This window comes from Diabrotica virgifera, chromosome 8, assembly GCF_917563875.1.
Source record: "Diabrotica virgifera virgifera chromosome 8, PGI_DIABVI_V3a".
NCBI classification, from domain to species: domain Eukaryota; kingdom Metazoa; phylum Arthropoda; class Insecta; order Coleoptera; family Chrysomelidae; genus Diabrotica; species Diabrotica virgifera.
In genome coordinates, this window is record NC_065450.1 from 20,763,435 (window position 1) to 20,781,017 (window position 17,583).

Genomic DNA, 17,583 nt, shown 5'->3' on the forward strand with positions numbered 1-17,583 from the left:
GTTTCATCTTCCAGAGTTTCTCGCATTACCTCTTCAGAATAAGCGTTAAATAATAGAGGTGATAGTATGCAGCCTTGCCTGACTCCTCTTTTTATTTCCATTTCTTCAGATGTTTCTGTTTCAATTCTTACTATTGCTCGCTGATTGTAATAGAGATGTGTTATTAGTCTTAAATCTCTTTCATCTAGGTTTTTAGTTTTTAGAATTTCCATGAGTCGGTCATGTTTTATTTTATCAAACGCTTTATTGTAGTCTATAAAACAGACGTAAAGAGAACGGTTAACATCCAAACATCTCTGTGTCAGCACGTTGAAGGAGAATAATGCCTCTCTGGTGCCCATTCCATTGCGGAACCCATATTGAGTGTCACTAATATCCAGCTCCAGTTTAGAGTGTACTCTGGCGTGGATAATTTTCAGCAGAATTTTCAAGGTATGTGACATTAAGCTTATGGTTCGGTAGTCACTGCATTCTTTGGCATTCACTTTTTTTGGCAAACACACAAATGCTGATGTCAACATTTCTCTAGGGATGATTCCCGTAGTATAGATAGCGTTGAACAGTTTATTGATATAATTTTACAATTTCAAATAAAAACCTACATTAAAATGAATTCTGTTTCTACACTAAAAAAATTTTTTGCGGAAAGTAAAGCAAAAATAAATTTTCTAAATGAAAACATTTTAGAATTAAGAGAATGTAAAATAAATAGATTAGAGTTTGTCAAAGTAGTACCTATCATATAAATTTAGGAAAAATATTTTGTAACTTTATATTTCTATACACATTTTGTAATATTTTCCAAATAAATTTTTTGTGATGTTATTTTTAATAAATTTATAAAATACTTTTTATGTTTTTGTATTTTTTGTCAAATTATTAATAACAAAAAATAATGGTTATTATATTATAATGGTTATAAAACTAATTAAGTATATATGTATAAGTTAGTTGAAATTTATAAATACTGCTTAGTGTTAATAATGTTTAATACATATAGGTTGAAAATAAAATAAATTAAATAACAGAATACCAATTTTACCAAAAATGTACAAAGGGACGAAGATGTGGCAACGTCTCACCTTCACATAAAGATTAGAAGCATGTAATTTATTTAGAGCTTGGGAGGCAATTCATATGTGACCATTTTAGCGACAGGTAAGAAACCCTTCTTCGGGAGGCATTTCATATGCGCGCCCCCTACAGTACCGCCTAATGTAGGTACCACTATTTTTCTAGAATTGGTTTTCTAAAATTATAATCTTTGTATACTTTTTAACTATTTTTTTGTTATTGCTTAAATATAGCGGTAATATTACCAATCATTTGGGAAATGTGAGGGGGAATGGCAGTAGCATTAACATTCCGAAACTCCCATCTAAGCGATAACTGCTTCCAGACTCTATCTGCACTAAGACCTCTAGCATTTTGTAGAAGGCTTAACCAATTTGGATGCCAGTTTCCGGATAAGAGCTAAAACAGAGCTGCTATTAATGAAACTGCCTGCATAAAAATATGGAAAGACTCAGGGACGTCTTAAGCATACACGGCGCCGGGTGCAAGACTCATCTTTGCGCCCCATTTTGACAGAAGATTATCCAGGGTAGCGAGAAAGTATGGAAACACGGTAATTTCTCGGAAACCGCTAAAACGATTTTTGTAGATTTTGGTGAGTCAGGGTATTCTAATGCGGCCGATATTATAGTGGTAATTACATTGTTGTCAAATCTTCTGTTTCTCTGGAAATCTAATGAACTTTCTTATTTTAAATAGGACACTGTATAGTCTAGTAAAATAAAATTACACTACATGTAAATCAAAATGTAAATTCGTACAGGTTGAAATAAATTTTATATCAAACTTTAGGTGGGTACAAAAGATATTTCCAAGAAAGTATCCAAATCATACAAGGGGATCATTGTTTAAATAATTAAAAAGGGGTCATTTTTGCAAAAAAATACTTTATTAACTGGTGAGGTCATTCAATTACTTATGAAGGTTTACAGGATTGTTTTCTGCAAAGTTGAAGGGCAAATATTTCACATAAGACTTACTAAATTAAATTTGACCGCTATTTATTTAAATAATTATACATAAAACTTTAAAAACAAATTTGCGAAAAATTATTTTCTGCGTTTTAAATAAGCACTATAAAATATGTTATTTTACAGGAGAAGTTACGCTATATTATCAATATTATTAAAAAGAAATTGGTCCAAAAATATTTAATATTTTTTGAGATATTGAATTTGTTTATTAAATGTTACTCCATTTTCAATTGCAAAAACGCGGTTGTTGCCAAAAAAAATTCACCTGTGTTATATCTTATTATTTTTATTTTTATGTATATTTTCGATAAATGTATTGATGAATTCAAATTTTAATTAAACTTCCCCCTAAAATGGCATTTGAAAATTATTCAAATTTGTTTATAATTTGTTTTTTTAATAACGTCGCGGGGATTAAATATTTGGAAATGCCGTTTCGATAATTGGGTTCCTGGGAATTTTTCACTAATTAACAAATTTTTTTGTCTTTCTTTCTTCTCCTTTTTTTTTCTTGGAGTTGTATTACTACGGGTCCTTTTAGGGTTAAGTTTCATTAAGAATGTCGAATCTCTAAGTTGCAGATTATAGACCTAAAAATATTAAGGTTGGTCTAAAATCACTTAAATAAAATGTGGCTACTAACTGAGTTACATGGTGTTTTATTTAAAAATTTAAAAATTATTTTTACCAAGAAATTTCAATCTATTTGACACATCCTTATCATACTTGGCAGAAAGTGTGGGTACTATACAGTCTACTAAATTGTGATAAATAAAAGTTTCTAGCTACTACCAGAGGCGTACGACAGGGGATAGTTAATGGTTGACCCTTCCCAAATTCTACGCCACTGAGGGAATTACTATTTTAGCCAAATTTTTAGATTGTCCAATACTTTCTATGTAAATAATATACTCTTTACTGGTAACGATTAGTCATTAGTTTTCGAGATATTGGACGTTAAAAATGAAACGGCATAGTTATTTCGATTCATTCATTCATTCATTTTAAACTTCCAATATCTCTCAAACTGATGACTTTATCGATACCAATAAAGTTATTTACATACAAAGTATTGGAGAATCGAAAAATTTCGCTAAAATAGTAATTCACTCAGTGGTGTAGAATTTGGGAAGGGTCAATCATTCACTATCCCCTATCGTACGCCTCTGGCACTAGCTAGAAACGTTTATTAATCACAATTTAGTAGGGTGTATAATAGCTACACTTTCTGCCAAGTACGATAAGGTTACGTCAAATAGTTTTAAAGTACTTGGTAAAAATAATTTTTAAATTTTTAAATAAAACACCCTGTAACTCAGTAAGTAGCCACATTTTATTTAAGAGATTTTAGTTAAATCTTAATATTTTTAGGTCTAGAATCTACAACTCAGAGATTCGACATTCTTAATAAAACTTAACCCTAAAAGGGCCCGTAGTAGTATAACTCCAAGAAAAAAAAAAGAAGAAGAAAAAACTACAAAAAATTTTGTTAATTAGTAAAAAAATCCCAGGAACCCAATTATCGAAACGGCATTTCAAAATACTTAATCCCCGCGACGTTATTAAAAAAACAAATTATAAACAAATTTGAATAATTTTCAAATGTCATTTTAGGGGGGAATTAGATAGAAATTTGAATTTATCAATACATTTATCGAAAATATACATAAAAATAAAAGTAATGAGATCTTAAGCAGGTGAATATTTCTTTGGAAACAACCACGTTTTTGCAATTGAAAATATAGTAATATTTAATAAATAAATTCAATATCTCAAAAATTATTAAATATTTTTCGACCAATTTTTTTTTGAGTAATAATGGTAACATAGCGCAACTTAATCTGTAAAATAAAATATTTTATAGTGCTTATTTAAAACGCTAAAAATAATTTTTGCAAATTTGTTTTTAAAGTTTTATATACAATTATTTAAATAAATAGGGGGTCAAATTTAATTTAGTAATTCTTATGTGAAAGATTTACTCTTCAACTTTGAAAAAAAATCCCATAGACCTTTATTAATGAGTGAATTGCCTCAGCAGTTAAAAAAGTATTTTTTTTTGCAAAAATGACCCCTTTTTAATTATTTAAACAATGATCCCCTTGTATGATTTGGATACTTTCTTGAAAACATCTTTTGTACCCACCTAAACTTTGATATAAAATTTGTTTTAACCTGTACGAATTTAGATTTTGACTTTTTTTTTATTTTATTAGGCTACTATATATTTTTACGTTTTTAAGTATCTAAGAAATACTGATTATTTTTCATGTAATGTTCCCTATACCTAAATGCCATAATTTCGCAGTTATTATAATATTTATTAAAAACAATTTTAAAGAAAATTTAAAAATCAATTTTTTCGGCCCGGTTAGCCATTTTTTTAGTTTTTTTGGATTATTGGGAATAACAAAAAGGTCTTTTATAAATTTTCTCTAAAGCTAATAGTTGTGTTTTTGAACCTTTAAATCGTCATTTTTTATTTGTTTTCAGTTGTAAATTGCTTATAACTCGGAAACGATTAACTTTAGAGAAAAATCACAAAAAACCTTTTTTTATTCCCAATGATCCAAAGAACCTAAGAAATGTCTAACCGGGCCGAAAAAATTGATTTCTATAATTTTTTTAAATTTTGTTTAATAAATGTCGCAATAACTCCGAAATTATGGCATTTAGTTATAAGGAATATAAGATAAAAAATAATCAGAATTTCTTAAGCACTTCAAAACTCAAAAAATATATACAGGGTGTTCCATTTAAAATAAGAAAGTTCGTTAGATTTCCAGAAAAAAGGAAGATTTGACAACAATTCGTGTAATGTGTTCTGATAGCGTATTATCAAAATTGGAAATACATTCTATTAATTTCAAAAAAGTTATCCTATTCATGTATCCTTTGACTGGTTCCTCTTAATGGTAAATTTTGTCGTGCTAAAAATGTTATTATTTCGATAATTCTTTCTAAAACAGCCGTCCAACTTTTTCTTTCGCGTTCAACTGCTGCTGAATTGACAGAGTCTACTGTATGACTTTCTAGTAAGTCTTTTTTTTAGATCTATATATATGTTTTTACAGAAATTAAATGGCTACCCTTCTCTCGTGTCTTTCTAAAAACGTAATAAACGTCTCTGGCGCAAACGTAGTGAAGAAAATTAGGTTTTCTAAAATCAGCATTTATATTTTCCTATTATAAAAGGCGTCGCTAAAAGTGGGATACATACATAGCTCCCCAACGGCAATTATACTTTTATCAGCAGAATCGGATACACTGATAATTTTTACAAGATGGTGATTCATTGTTACTCGACATTCAATATTGGTCAAAATAGTGTTCGTGTCACCTTTTTGAAATTATTGTCGGAAAACTATAGTCGGAAAAATGAAAGATTACCCATGAACGATTATATTATCAATCACATATTATTCAGATTATTAATAATCTCTCTCTCTTGTTTTGATATTTATGGAAAAAGACAGCAAATACAAAATATGTGATTAATTTGATCGTTCATGGGTAATCTTTCATTTTTCCGGATGTAAATGGGTTTCGTATTAATAGCCTTTGTATTTTAATAGTATGGGTTTTAATAGTATTTTAATTTGCGTATTGTAGGTGTAGTAAGCATTAATAGCCTTTATAAAAAATACCGAAAGTGCACTTGTATGTTTTTGTTATTTTTAGGTCTTTTAAGGACAAAAAGCGCCATTTTGAGCTTAGCAAATGTTCGGCTTGCGCCCCTTGGACTTAGCGCCCGGGTGCCTCGCACCCCTTGCACCCCCGGGTTGAGACGGCTCTGGAAAGACTAATAGTTTATCTTAGTCATTCTATACTGTTGTGCTCTATTTTATCTCTTTATTTAGATTAATTAGCAAATTTCTTAATTTAATTAATTACTCAATTCTTTTAATTACTGCCTATCGAAAACAAAACAAATTCAAATTAACTTTTCCAATAAACTTTATTCTCAGGGCTATTTTTGTATTTGAAACAATACCTTTGATTTGTGGTTTCTAGTATTTCTAGTTGCTTACTTCTTCCAGGATAGAACAGGGAAATTAAAAACAATATCATATAAATGTAATCTATTATTTATTTATCAAATAAGCCGTGTATATTATGATTTAAAAAATACTAAAATCTAAATAGACAAAGCGGAAAGGGCGGGTTCGTTGGGAAAAATATTCCCATGAGATATTTTTGCATAATCACATTCGTGAGACATCCCAGAATAAGGTTCAAGAAGTCGCCCACGTGAAAAGTGGGCCAATTTTTTTTAACAATTTTTTTTTTAATCAAATTGCAAAAATCAATATTTTTGGCCTGGACTATTTTTTTTAGGTTTTTTGGACCATTCTGGACAAAAAAGCTCTGTTATAATTTTTCTCTGAAGTTGATCTTTTTCGAGTTATAAGCAATTTAAAATTTGAAAAACGCGAAAGGGCCATTTTTAAGACTTAATATCTCGGTTAAAAATTATTATTATGAAAGTCAGAAAGTGACTAAATCAAAGTTTAAAGTCGCCGCTACATTATCCTGAAGAAATCTGTATCATTAATTTACTACTAACCTGTTATTTTTAATTAATAACAATGAGCTGTTAGATCGTATTGACGCCGCTGTAAATGTGAGTGCGAGTAAGATGCACAATTGGACTGCTGGAATGGCTTCTCTCTCGCACTCAGAATTTACAGCGGCCGCACACGTGCATGGTGCTTATTATTATTACTTAAAAATTACGGCTTAGTAATAAAATAATGACAAAAATTTCTTCAGGATCTTGTAGGGGGGGCTTTAAACTTTAATTTAGTCATATATTGACTTTCATAATAATAACTTTTAACCGAGTTATTAAGCCTTGAAAATCGCCATTTTTCGTTTTTTTCAATTTTAAATTGCTTATAAGTCGAAAACGATCAAATTTAGAGAAAAATTATAAGAGATCTTTTTTGTCCAGAATGGTCCAAAAAATTAAAGAAAAAATTGTTCGGGCGAAAAATATTAATTCTTGCAATTTGATTAAAAAAAAATTTGTTAAAAAAAAATTGGCCCACTTTTCACGTGGGCGACTTATTGAACCTTATTCTGGGATATCTCACGAATGTGATTATGCAAAAAAATCTCATGGGAATATTTTTCCCTTCGAATCCGCCGATTTCGCCTTGTCTAAAATTTGTTGCAGCAATCTCTTATTTAATAAATCAAACTTTAATTCTGATGTCTCCTTGTTCTAACAAAAAAAATATTTAAAGAAATTATTGTTTATTCATACCAAATTTAATAAACTTTACTTTTCTCCTTTTGAATTGATTCCTTAAAGTTGAAATGACTAACTGAATTATCGAACTGTTCAATAAAAAAAAATAAGCATATATGGTGTGGATATAAACAAGTTCTCTCCGTTTCGACAAATGATTTGACTAACCTTTTTGTTTCTTCACTCCTTCTTTTCCCAGACTGCGCCGTCCTTGATTCTTCCACACGTGCTCCTTGGATGTCGCGAAAAGGTCCCTCTCGTCCAAACTGCTTCAAACACAAACAAAATCAGGACTCGCTCGAATTCTCCCCTCAGTTTTCTTCTTGCTCAATATCTTGTGCAAGTGGATACCAATCAGCTACTCGTGCTAGACAGAACAAAGGAATCTTCCTCGGACACTGGAAGATCTACTTTTCAACCGGTCAACGATTCTGTTTCAACTCCTTTCTGCTCGCAAAGGCCGATCTCACCACTTTTACACTGACTTATCACTTTTCAAAAAAAAAACTGGACTGCTCTCTCTCTCTCTCGATGTTCATAACACAGTGACCTCTTTCCTCTCTCAAAAAACCGACTTAATTTGTATCCAACTTTCCATTTTGTTAAAATTCTCACAGGCATTAAATTACTATCGTTTGTTTAAAAAAACTACACAAAAGCCTTACATTCTAAACTCAATAAATTTTGTTTACCGTTTTAAACCTTCTCCGAATTATTTAAAAAATCATATTGATGTCCACAAAACGAAATAACCTGCACTTTCTAATTAGTCCATTATTTCACGGTTTTTGCTCTAAATTTTAAAAAACCGCTTGGATTGACATGAAATTTGGCATACGCATAGCTTACCTACATGTCAAAGAAAAAAAGTGATATTGTGCCGATATGGCACAAAAATATAAGTCTATATAAAATATAAGTATATAAGTAAATATAAGTGAAAAATTATAAAAAATAGAATATTTCGAAGTGAAATAAATTAAGCACTTTTTGGGGAAAACCCATTATAACTTTTTTAAAGTGTTTAAAAAAAGCTTTACTTACGTTTTTATAAAAAGTTTCTAGCATTAAATTTAAACAACTTACGCTCAAAATAAAGCTGGTCGCCTTTGTTTTGCAAAAAAAAAATCGGGAAGACCACCCCCTAATTAGCAACTTAAATGAAATTAATCGTTACCGCTCCACAAATTATTTTACTTATGTTGTGTTTATATCGTCGGCTTACTGCCAAAACCAACTAACTCCACTTTTTAAAGTTTTGAGGAATCGACGTTTTAAACTTTAATTTGAAATTAAAAATCGTTTGAATTTAAAAATGATTTAATGACTGAAAAATATTAAAGTAAATAACATTATAAATGAATCATTTTGTTAAAAAATTATTAAAATGAAGTGAAAGCTAAAACAAAAAACATTTTTTTTGGCACTTGTCGGGTTTTGGCTGTACACATTTAGTCAACTTCCACGTAACTTTATATAAATATGTTTTTTTCAAAATAACTTAAAAATTGTTAGAGATACCAAAAATCTCGAAAAACAAAAAAGTCAGCATTGCTTTTCTGAATATCATGTATTTTTTTGTTTTTTTGTTAGACAAAAATTGATTGAGATTTGGTGTTTCTAAATTTGCATACATTCGTGATGAGTGACTCGTTCAACCCCTTTTAACTACAGCCCTTTTAAAAATAAGGACTTTGAACCGATGAAACTTACAGATCACATAAACAATACATACACGGGTCAAGAAACTTGTGAAGTCGTAACGATTAAGTTCATTTGCGATACTAATTAGGGGGTGATTTTCCCGATTTTTTTACCAAAAAAAAGGGACTAACTTTATTTTTAGCGTAACTTGTTTACTTTTGATGCTAGAAATTTTTTTTTAAAAACAAAAATAAAGCTTTTTTTAAACACTTTAAATAAGTTGTAATGAGTTTTCCCCGAAATGTGCTTCATTTTTGGTTATTTCACGTTAAAGTATTCCATTTGGAATTTAACGAATATGAACCTATTTTTAACTAGCTATAACTCTGCTTCTATTAGGTATAGAAACATGATATATACAAAAATACGTAATATTTGAGATATTTGCAAAAAACCGTCAAAAGTATGGTTATTTTGTTGAAAAAATGAACATATTCACTGGCAAATAACTCGAAAAGTATTGACTTAGTGAAAAAACTCTATAGAACAAAAGTTACTTAAAATTAGTCAGTTTATCAATTTCCGGACTTACTTTGGACGAATACTTTTTCACCCCCAAGAGGGGGCGAAAAGCACCCCCGGGGCAAAAGCACATATCGGCACAATATCACTTTTTCTTTGACTTGTTAGCTATGTGTATGCCAAATTTCATGTCAATCCAAGCGGTTCTTTAAAATTTAGAGGTTTTGCAATATTTTACCGTTAAAGAACGGACTAAATATTTCCGAACTATTGTCTGAAAATCCTTTAAAAACAACCTATTAACGATTTCACCTTCCCGGAACTACTGATTACTAACGAAATTATACAATTTTTTGGTCATATACAGGGTGAATCAAAATCTATTCTCTCGTGGTCCCTGATATAAATTTATTTTCTGAATTTTTTTCAAAAACAATTCTACAACAATACATTAAGGCTATGGGTACATAATTCACAAATATTTTACGGCTATCCCTACTTTTCTGTCTTTACACGGCAAATTACGTGTAGTAAAATTCTCACTGGTATGGAAACTGCAGATGTAAACATTAGGTTGACAGTGACATTGTCATTAGAAAGGTAGAGATGGCTATTTCGGTTTCGTTCAGTTTTTGAATATTCTTGAATAACCTTCACTTGTATAAATGATAGGACTATTTTTTCAATAATTATGTATTCATTGGTTACCATTATTTATATACTATACAAATAGTCAAAAAAGAAAAAAAGTTTATTAGCGGAAACAGAAGCCAACTTAAGGTATGGATGGACATATTTATCAGAAGAAAATCACAGGCTGTTAAAGTCATTCTTCAGAGTTCCCAAAGCTTTATATACCTGGGCAGAGAGCTAAATACTCAACTAAACCAATGAAAAGAAATTATAAGACGCATTGAAATAGCAAGGTCTGGTTTCATGATCATGCGTAAAATGCTCTGTAACCCCAAGCTATCAGTCACAATAAGATTGATAACACTAATGTGTGAATGTGTGGTCTCTATTACTATATGGTTGCGAGACCTGAACATTAAAACAGTATGACGTTAACAAATTCGAAATGTATTCGAAATTTATTCGAAATGTGGATGAACCTCCGAATGTTAAGAATAAGCTGGGCCAGCAGAACCACGAATGAAAAATTACTGAAAATAATAAACACACGTCCTCATCTGGTCAATACTATCAAAATTAGATAGACGTCATATCTAGGACACATAATGCGCCATAGGGAATTTGAGCAGCTCCAAGTAATATTAACTGGCAAGATCGAAGGTAAAAGGAGTTAAAGAAGAAAGAAGAGATCTTGGCTCCGAAACATCAGAGATTGGACCCGCACAACAGGAAATCACTTAATTCATCTAGCCCAGAATAGAGAGAAATTTGCCATATTGACCGTCAACCTCAATAGAGAAGTCACTTAGGAAAAGGAGCCGAAACTGTCATTTTATTATTTTTCTTCGAGAAAAAAAAAAGCGTTAAAACTCTCCGTGAATAGCGAAGCCTTTAATTATAAAATCTTAAAATCATCTTTATTAAAATATGAAGCCAACATTTAATAATTCACTCAAGAAATAATTCACTACTTTTTAGCATTTTCTTTTACATAAAAGTAGGTGCGTTTGTTGAGAAGAACTTACTACACAACAGAAGTACCTACTACTGACCAGAAGTATCTACTAAAAAGCGTAGCGCCAGCCGTGTCTGCAGTACACCAATCGTGATGGAATTAGTTTTCCATGTGCTTGTGATTTGTGAATTTACATTTTTACTTACCAATTTATTAGAATTGTACATGAGTAAAAATGAGCGACTCAGATCCGAAACGACAAAAGAGTTACGCGAGGATGAAAATGAACAATTGTTATTTGTTAATCTTCTTCACAATTATTAAATTTTATTTGATAAAAGAATGACCCAAAAATGAAGACTCTTCTTCTTAGTTTGTAAATTTTTCTATGACACACATTCATAAATGCTGTCATATTGTAACAAAACAATACCTACGCCGAAGACGTCCACCCATCAACTTCACTTAAACTGAAGCAAAATACTACTAAACAAGCACATAGTTCAAAAGCGTAGTACATTCTTCTATGTAGGCTGGTAAATAGTAGCAAATACTACGGAGAAATGTTTTTTAAGTGTAGTGCAATCTTCAAAAATGTAGTACGTACTTGAAGCATTAGCATTTACTACATTTTATGCCACCAAATACACTTTACTTTATAGCTAAACTCGTACCTATTTACGGTTATTGGAACAAACTCTTATAAAATAATACTTTTATTTGAACTTTAATGACTTGAAGTACTTGGATTTTCCATAAATAATATATAAACAATAAATAAATTTTTATTAATTGTACGCCTTAAATCAATTATTATTTTTCAAATACACTATCAATACTATTTAATGAACAACTCTTTGATTGATTTTATTATCATCGTAAAAGCGTTAAAAAGCAGTAGCAGAATGAACTGCTATATCAAAATAGCGGGTCGGACATATCTCTACTTGTCACTGTCTTGAGTCTTGTCATAACATTATATTCGAATGAGTGCGTTGTATGACAAATATAGCGAATGTTCGATTTCCATGGACATGGTGTCCATTTTTTTCGAATCCTGAAAAAACAATAAATATTTAAAAAAAATTTAAACACAAAATGAAAGACTAAATTATTATCGAGGGCCGAAAGTCCCTTAGAATATATAAGATGTTTCTTTCGAATGAGATATTTGAAATTAAAAATCACACTACATTTTCTCTTAGTTTTTCACCCCTGTAACTTATTAAAATAAAAATTATAGAAGTTCTCAGGGATTTTTGGCCCTCGCTAATAACGTAATCTTTCATTCTGCTTTTAAATTTTTCAAAAATACTTAGTTTTCTCAGGATTCGAAAAAAATGAATCCCCATTTGAATAGCATTGCAGCCGAAAATAAGTACCGATCCTCTTAAAGAATGTGTTATTAGTGTAAATGAACGTAGAAAAATTAGAAAAGAGTAAAAAAGTAATAGTAATAGTTTAGCAATAGTTTATGATTGTAAACAAACGAAATTATATACAGGATGACGGTATAAAAGCAGGATTTGCCACACTGGACAGAGTAGAGAAACTCGAGTATATATGCAATAATATAAATGAGAATATTATGGCAATAATATTAATGAGAACTAGAATCCAACCTCCGAAATTAAAAGCCGAATAGCTGAAAAGCCCAAATTACCTTTGCCAAAATGAGAAACGTACTTTTTCAGCCACGATCTTAGTATTCACCTTCGCATTCGAATGACATATTACTATATATTTCTAGTTCTACTGTATATGTATAGACTGGAAGCATGGTCTCTAATAATTGATGCTATGCTTAATCGCTTCAAAGCCTTTGCGATGCGGGTATTAAACGACTACTAAAAATAAGCTTGGTGAATAGAATTAGAAATGGGGAGGTCAGAAGGCCCTGAAAAATATGATCTTTTACGTCTGATCATTCAGGGAAAAAGGAATAATTGTGAACGGTAAAGGTATCAATAATTCGTGTTATGCGGACGACACAGTACTAGTTTCTACTCAAGAAGATCTCCAAACATTACTTGTCTTGATAGTGTCGTTGAGAGTTGTAAGGAGGCAGGTCTGGATCAGAACTAGTGTTGCCCAAATGCAAGACCAAGACGAGACTTAAACAGTCTTGGTCTTGGTCTTGCACCAGTACACCTGGTCTTGGTCTTGGTCTTGATATTGCACTCCCACTCTTGGTCTTGGTCTTGGTCTTGCAGCAAGAGTCTTGCAAGTCTCGCAGTTACCCACTAGCACATTGCTATTTATTAATAAACAATTCACATTAGGTGGGTTTGAACCCACGATCTAAACTATCCCTGCCTATACTCTAACTAACTGGGCTGTCTACCATGTCCCACGGGAGTCAGTCTGTTTCTTAATAAACGTTTGCATTTAATAACCTGACATGTGCTAAAACATGGTGAAAACACAAAAAATCAAACAAATGACATAAACTTATCTAGACTGTATCTTAAAGAATATTATCTGTCTAGAAAGGGATTGATGGACTCTCACATTAGGTATATGAAATGAAATGGAATAAAAGAGTTCTGCAATTTGCCATTTATTCAAATAAAAAATAAAAAAAAATACAAATTAAATTACAGCACAGTACGCAATAGCATTGACACTATTATTAGTTGAAAATTTTTGTTTGCTATTAGTTGAAAATTTTAAAATTGACTTTTTTTAACAAGAATTAATACAAAGTAATACACGCAGTTTAATTATATAACATTTATACAGAGTGAGTTTTATGTATGGAACGCCTCAAATATCTCGGAAACGACTTTAACGATTTTTATAGAATTTGGTGAGTAAAGGTCTTCTAATGCGGCCGATATTATAGTGGTAATTTTACAGATTGTTACCAGATCTTGAGTTTTTTTGAAAATATAATGAACTTTTTAGTATTTCGAATAGAACACCCAGTATATTTTTGCATTTTGAACCATAATAACTACTAATTAATTTTCATGTAATATTTCCTATACCGAAATGCCGTAATTTCTGAGTTATTTCTATATTTATTTAAAAAAAAAATGAAACAAATTATAAAAATCAATTCCTTCAGCCCTGGCAGACTTATTTTAGGTTCTTTGAATCATATGGAACAAAAAAGGTCTTTTGTAGTTTTTGTCTAAAGTTATTCGTTTCCGAGTTATAAACAATTTAAAACTGAAAAAAATCGAAAAATGACGATGTTCAAGGCTCAAAAACACAAGTAATAGCTATTTGTATAACAAGGGAGGAAAGTGCTACTTTTCCTCCCGAGAATGAAGTTTACTGCCCGACGCGTAGCGGAGGGCAGTAATCATCCAAGGGAGGAAAAGGCACTTTACTCCCATGTTATACATATGGTTTTTCCACCTTCCTCAAATAACAAGTAATTTTTTATTTTTACTTAATTTATTTTATGTAACTAACCAACAAAATTTATTAGAACTAAATCGAACAAGTAGGTACATAATATAACTGTCAACTGTCAAATATAAGTCAAATTATTAATGTAAACATTGTTAAATCAAAATAAAAATTTACTGTTTTTTACCATTCTGCAAAATACAGAGTGTTTTATAAATAAATGTTAGAATGTATAGATACTTACGTAATAGAAAATAGATATTATACAGGGCGTCAATAAGTTATATTTCATCAATGACATATGACGTTACTTTTACTTTTCCTCCCTAGGGAGGACAAGTACAACTTTGCTCCCTACAATCAGGTCCGGAAAAGTATACTTTCGGTAGAGGTAGGTGGAAAAAAATATTATTTTCGAAATCTCGAAGTGCTTAAACTGAAGTTTAAACTTTATTTATCAGTTGTCGATAAGTAATTTGTTTATGTATTTCATTTTAGAAAATATTGTTTTTTAGTTTTTAATGCAGCCCGATCACCCATCCTCTCATAAATTTTTCATTAACAATAAAAAAACAATGGCCAAATCACACATCGGCCAATATCTCTTTTTATATAATAATAAATATCTCTTTTTTTGAAATTTGAAGGTTTTTTAACATTTTACCGTGCGCGAATGGGCTATACATGGTAGCCAGGCATTATCTTATCTAGTGCTTTTTCAGCAAAAAATTTTGTTTGGCCGATTGATCTAATATCTAATTGCACACCCTGCAAAAAGTAGGACGTTTAGTCTTTTGTCTTTACGATATGGATAAGGAAAAACAATTGAGTGGTTTTCCGTAACAGTGAATATGGTATTCGTATTATATTTTTATCACCTTATAGGCGACATACTTCTTTAAAAGTTTCAATGCGATATTGTTATACACACAACACAAGAAGATTATTTTATGAAAGGTTGCTATTCTCAAAATCTAGACAATTGCTCAATTATAATTAATTTCGGAGCGAAGGCGTCGTCTGATATTAGGAAAGAATGAAATATTTTATTTTTACATTGTATAATAATTTATTATGACCTCTGAATACGTATCCAATAAATAAGTGTTCATATTTTTAATTCGGTATGTATGTTCATCGTATTGTTCATAATGCGGATAAATCCATTTTTCCAAAATTTTGTTACATATTTTTCTGTATCTCATAGTCTCTAAGCATATACCCGAACTAATATACAGGGTGTACCAAAAATAGTTCTAATGAACCTAACTTACCTTAGTACAAATATGCATATAAAAAAGTTACAGCCCTTTGAAGTTACAAAATGAAAATCGATTTTTTCCAATATATCGAAAAATTTAGAGATTTTTTATTGAAAATGGACATGTGGCATTTTTATGGCAGGAATATCTTAAAGAAAAATTATAGTGAAATTTGTGCACCCCATAAAAATGTTATGGGGTTTTATTCCCCCCACCCAAACTTTTGTGTACGTTCCAATTAAATTATTATTGTGATACTATTAGTTAAATTCAATATTTTTAAAACGTTTTTGGTTCTTAGTATTTTTTCGACAAGGCAGTTTTTATCGAGTTGCGGCTTCTTTTCTAATATGTTTACGTAGAGATTTTATGGGGGTTTTGTTCCTTTAAACCCCCCAAATGGTTGTGTACGTTCCAATTAAACTATTACTGCGATACCATTAGTTAAACACAGTGTTTTTAAAACTTTTTTGCTTCTGTGTATTTTTTCGATAAGGCACATTTTATCGAGATGTGACTTCTTTTTTAATATGGTTTAAATTTAAAATATACCTAAATATGTAAATCATAAATAAATTTTCCTATTATTATCAAGTCTCCATAATCGTACTTAGCCATATCACAGATGAACATAACATATATGTGGCCATATACAAATGTGTGGTGGATTTGACAAATAATATGCAAAATATTTCGACAAATACTGACTTTTCGAAAAAGTACCAAGAGGCAAAGAAGTTTTTAAAGCATTGTGTTTAACTAATCGTACTACAATTATAATCAAATTGAAACGTACACAAAAGTTTGGGGGGGTTTAAAGGGACCAAACCCCCATAAAATTTTTGTCGGGTGTCTAAATTTCACTATAATTTTTTCTTAAGAATGCCTTAAGAATGCCACATGTTCATTTTCAATAAAAAATCTCCAATAGTTTTCGATATATTGGAAAAAATCGATTTTCATTTTGTAACTTCAAAGGGCTGTAACTTTTTTTATGTGCACATTTGTACTAAGGTAAGTTAGGTTGAATCGAACTATTTTTGATCCCAAAATATGTGATTAAATTTATGACCTGTATTTTTGTTACACCTTGTATTATTCCATAAAACGACACTCAAACTGCAAGACGCAAGAGTCTCGCAGGCTTGGTCTTGTTCTTGCTCAAGTCTTGCACGGTCAGTCTTGGTCTTGGTCTTGCTAAAATAAGGCGGTCTTGGTCTTGGTCTTGGTCTTGCTAAAACGCAAGAACAAGACCAAGACTGCAAGACCAAGACCGATTTTGGGCAACACTAATCAGAACATACGAAAAACCAAAATACTCGTAATAAGTAAACAACAGAATATAAAACCGTATACAGTGATGAGCGGGCTAATAACCGGCAAAATAACGCAAAACATGGAAAACATTAAATTGTGATATAAAAAGAAATAAAACTAGTGGAGGTGGAAAATTTAGCGATAAAATCTTATAAATTTATATTTTATTGATTGATTCCCACCTTTACACGTATCGGACGAGTTTGGCAACTGCAATTGTGACAGTAACAGTTTCAGTTGACATACTCCTCTAATACGTCTAAAGATGGGAAACAATAAATATAATGTTAATTTATAGGTTTCATTGCTATATTTTCCACCTTCACTAGTCTCATTTCTTTTTATCTCACAACTTATGTAATATGTTTTCCATCTTTTGCTTTATTTTTCCGGTTATTAGCGGGCTCATCACTGTATGTGGAAATAATACCAAATTTAAGCAAGTTGATCAAATTGTTTACCTTGGATATTAATTAAATTGTAATGCAGAGACTCACGGCCAAATTAGATCTAGGATAGAGCCTAGGATGTAACAGAGACCTAAAATTGGCATTGAGGATCCGCCTACTTCGCTGCTACGTGTTCTCG

General features: G+C 30.8%; 1 protein-coding gene across 1 annotated transcript in view; it reads right to left on the reverse strand.

The window, feature by feature from the left end:
- Positions 1-958: 958 nt before the first annotated feature.
- Positions 959-17,583, reverse strand: part of LOC114338199 (uncharacterized protein KIAA0825 homolog) — a 107,720-nt gene continuing 91,095 nt past the window's right edge. The window contains exon 11 of the mRNA XM_050658840.1: positions 959-1,473. Coding sequence (XP_050514797.1) covers positions 1,291-1,473 — 183 coding nt within the window. The 3' untranslated portion in view covers positions 959-1,290. The remainder of the gene's footprint in view (positions 1,474-17,583) is intronic.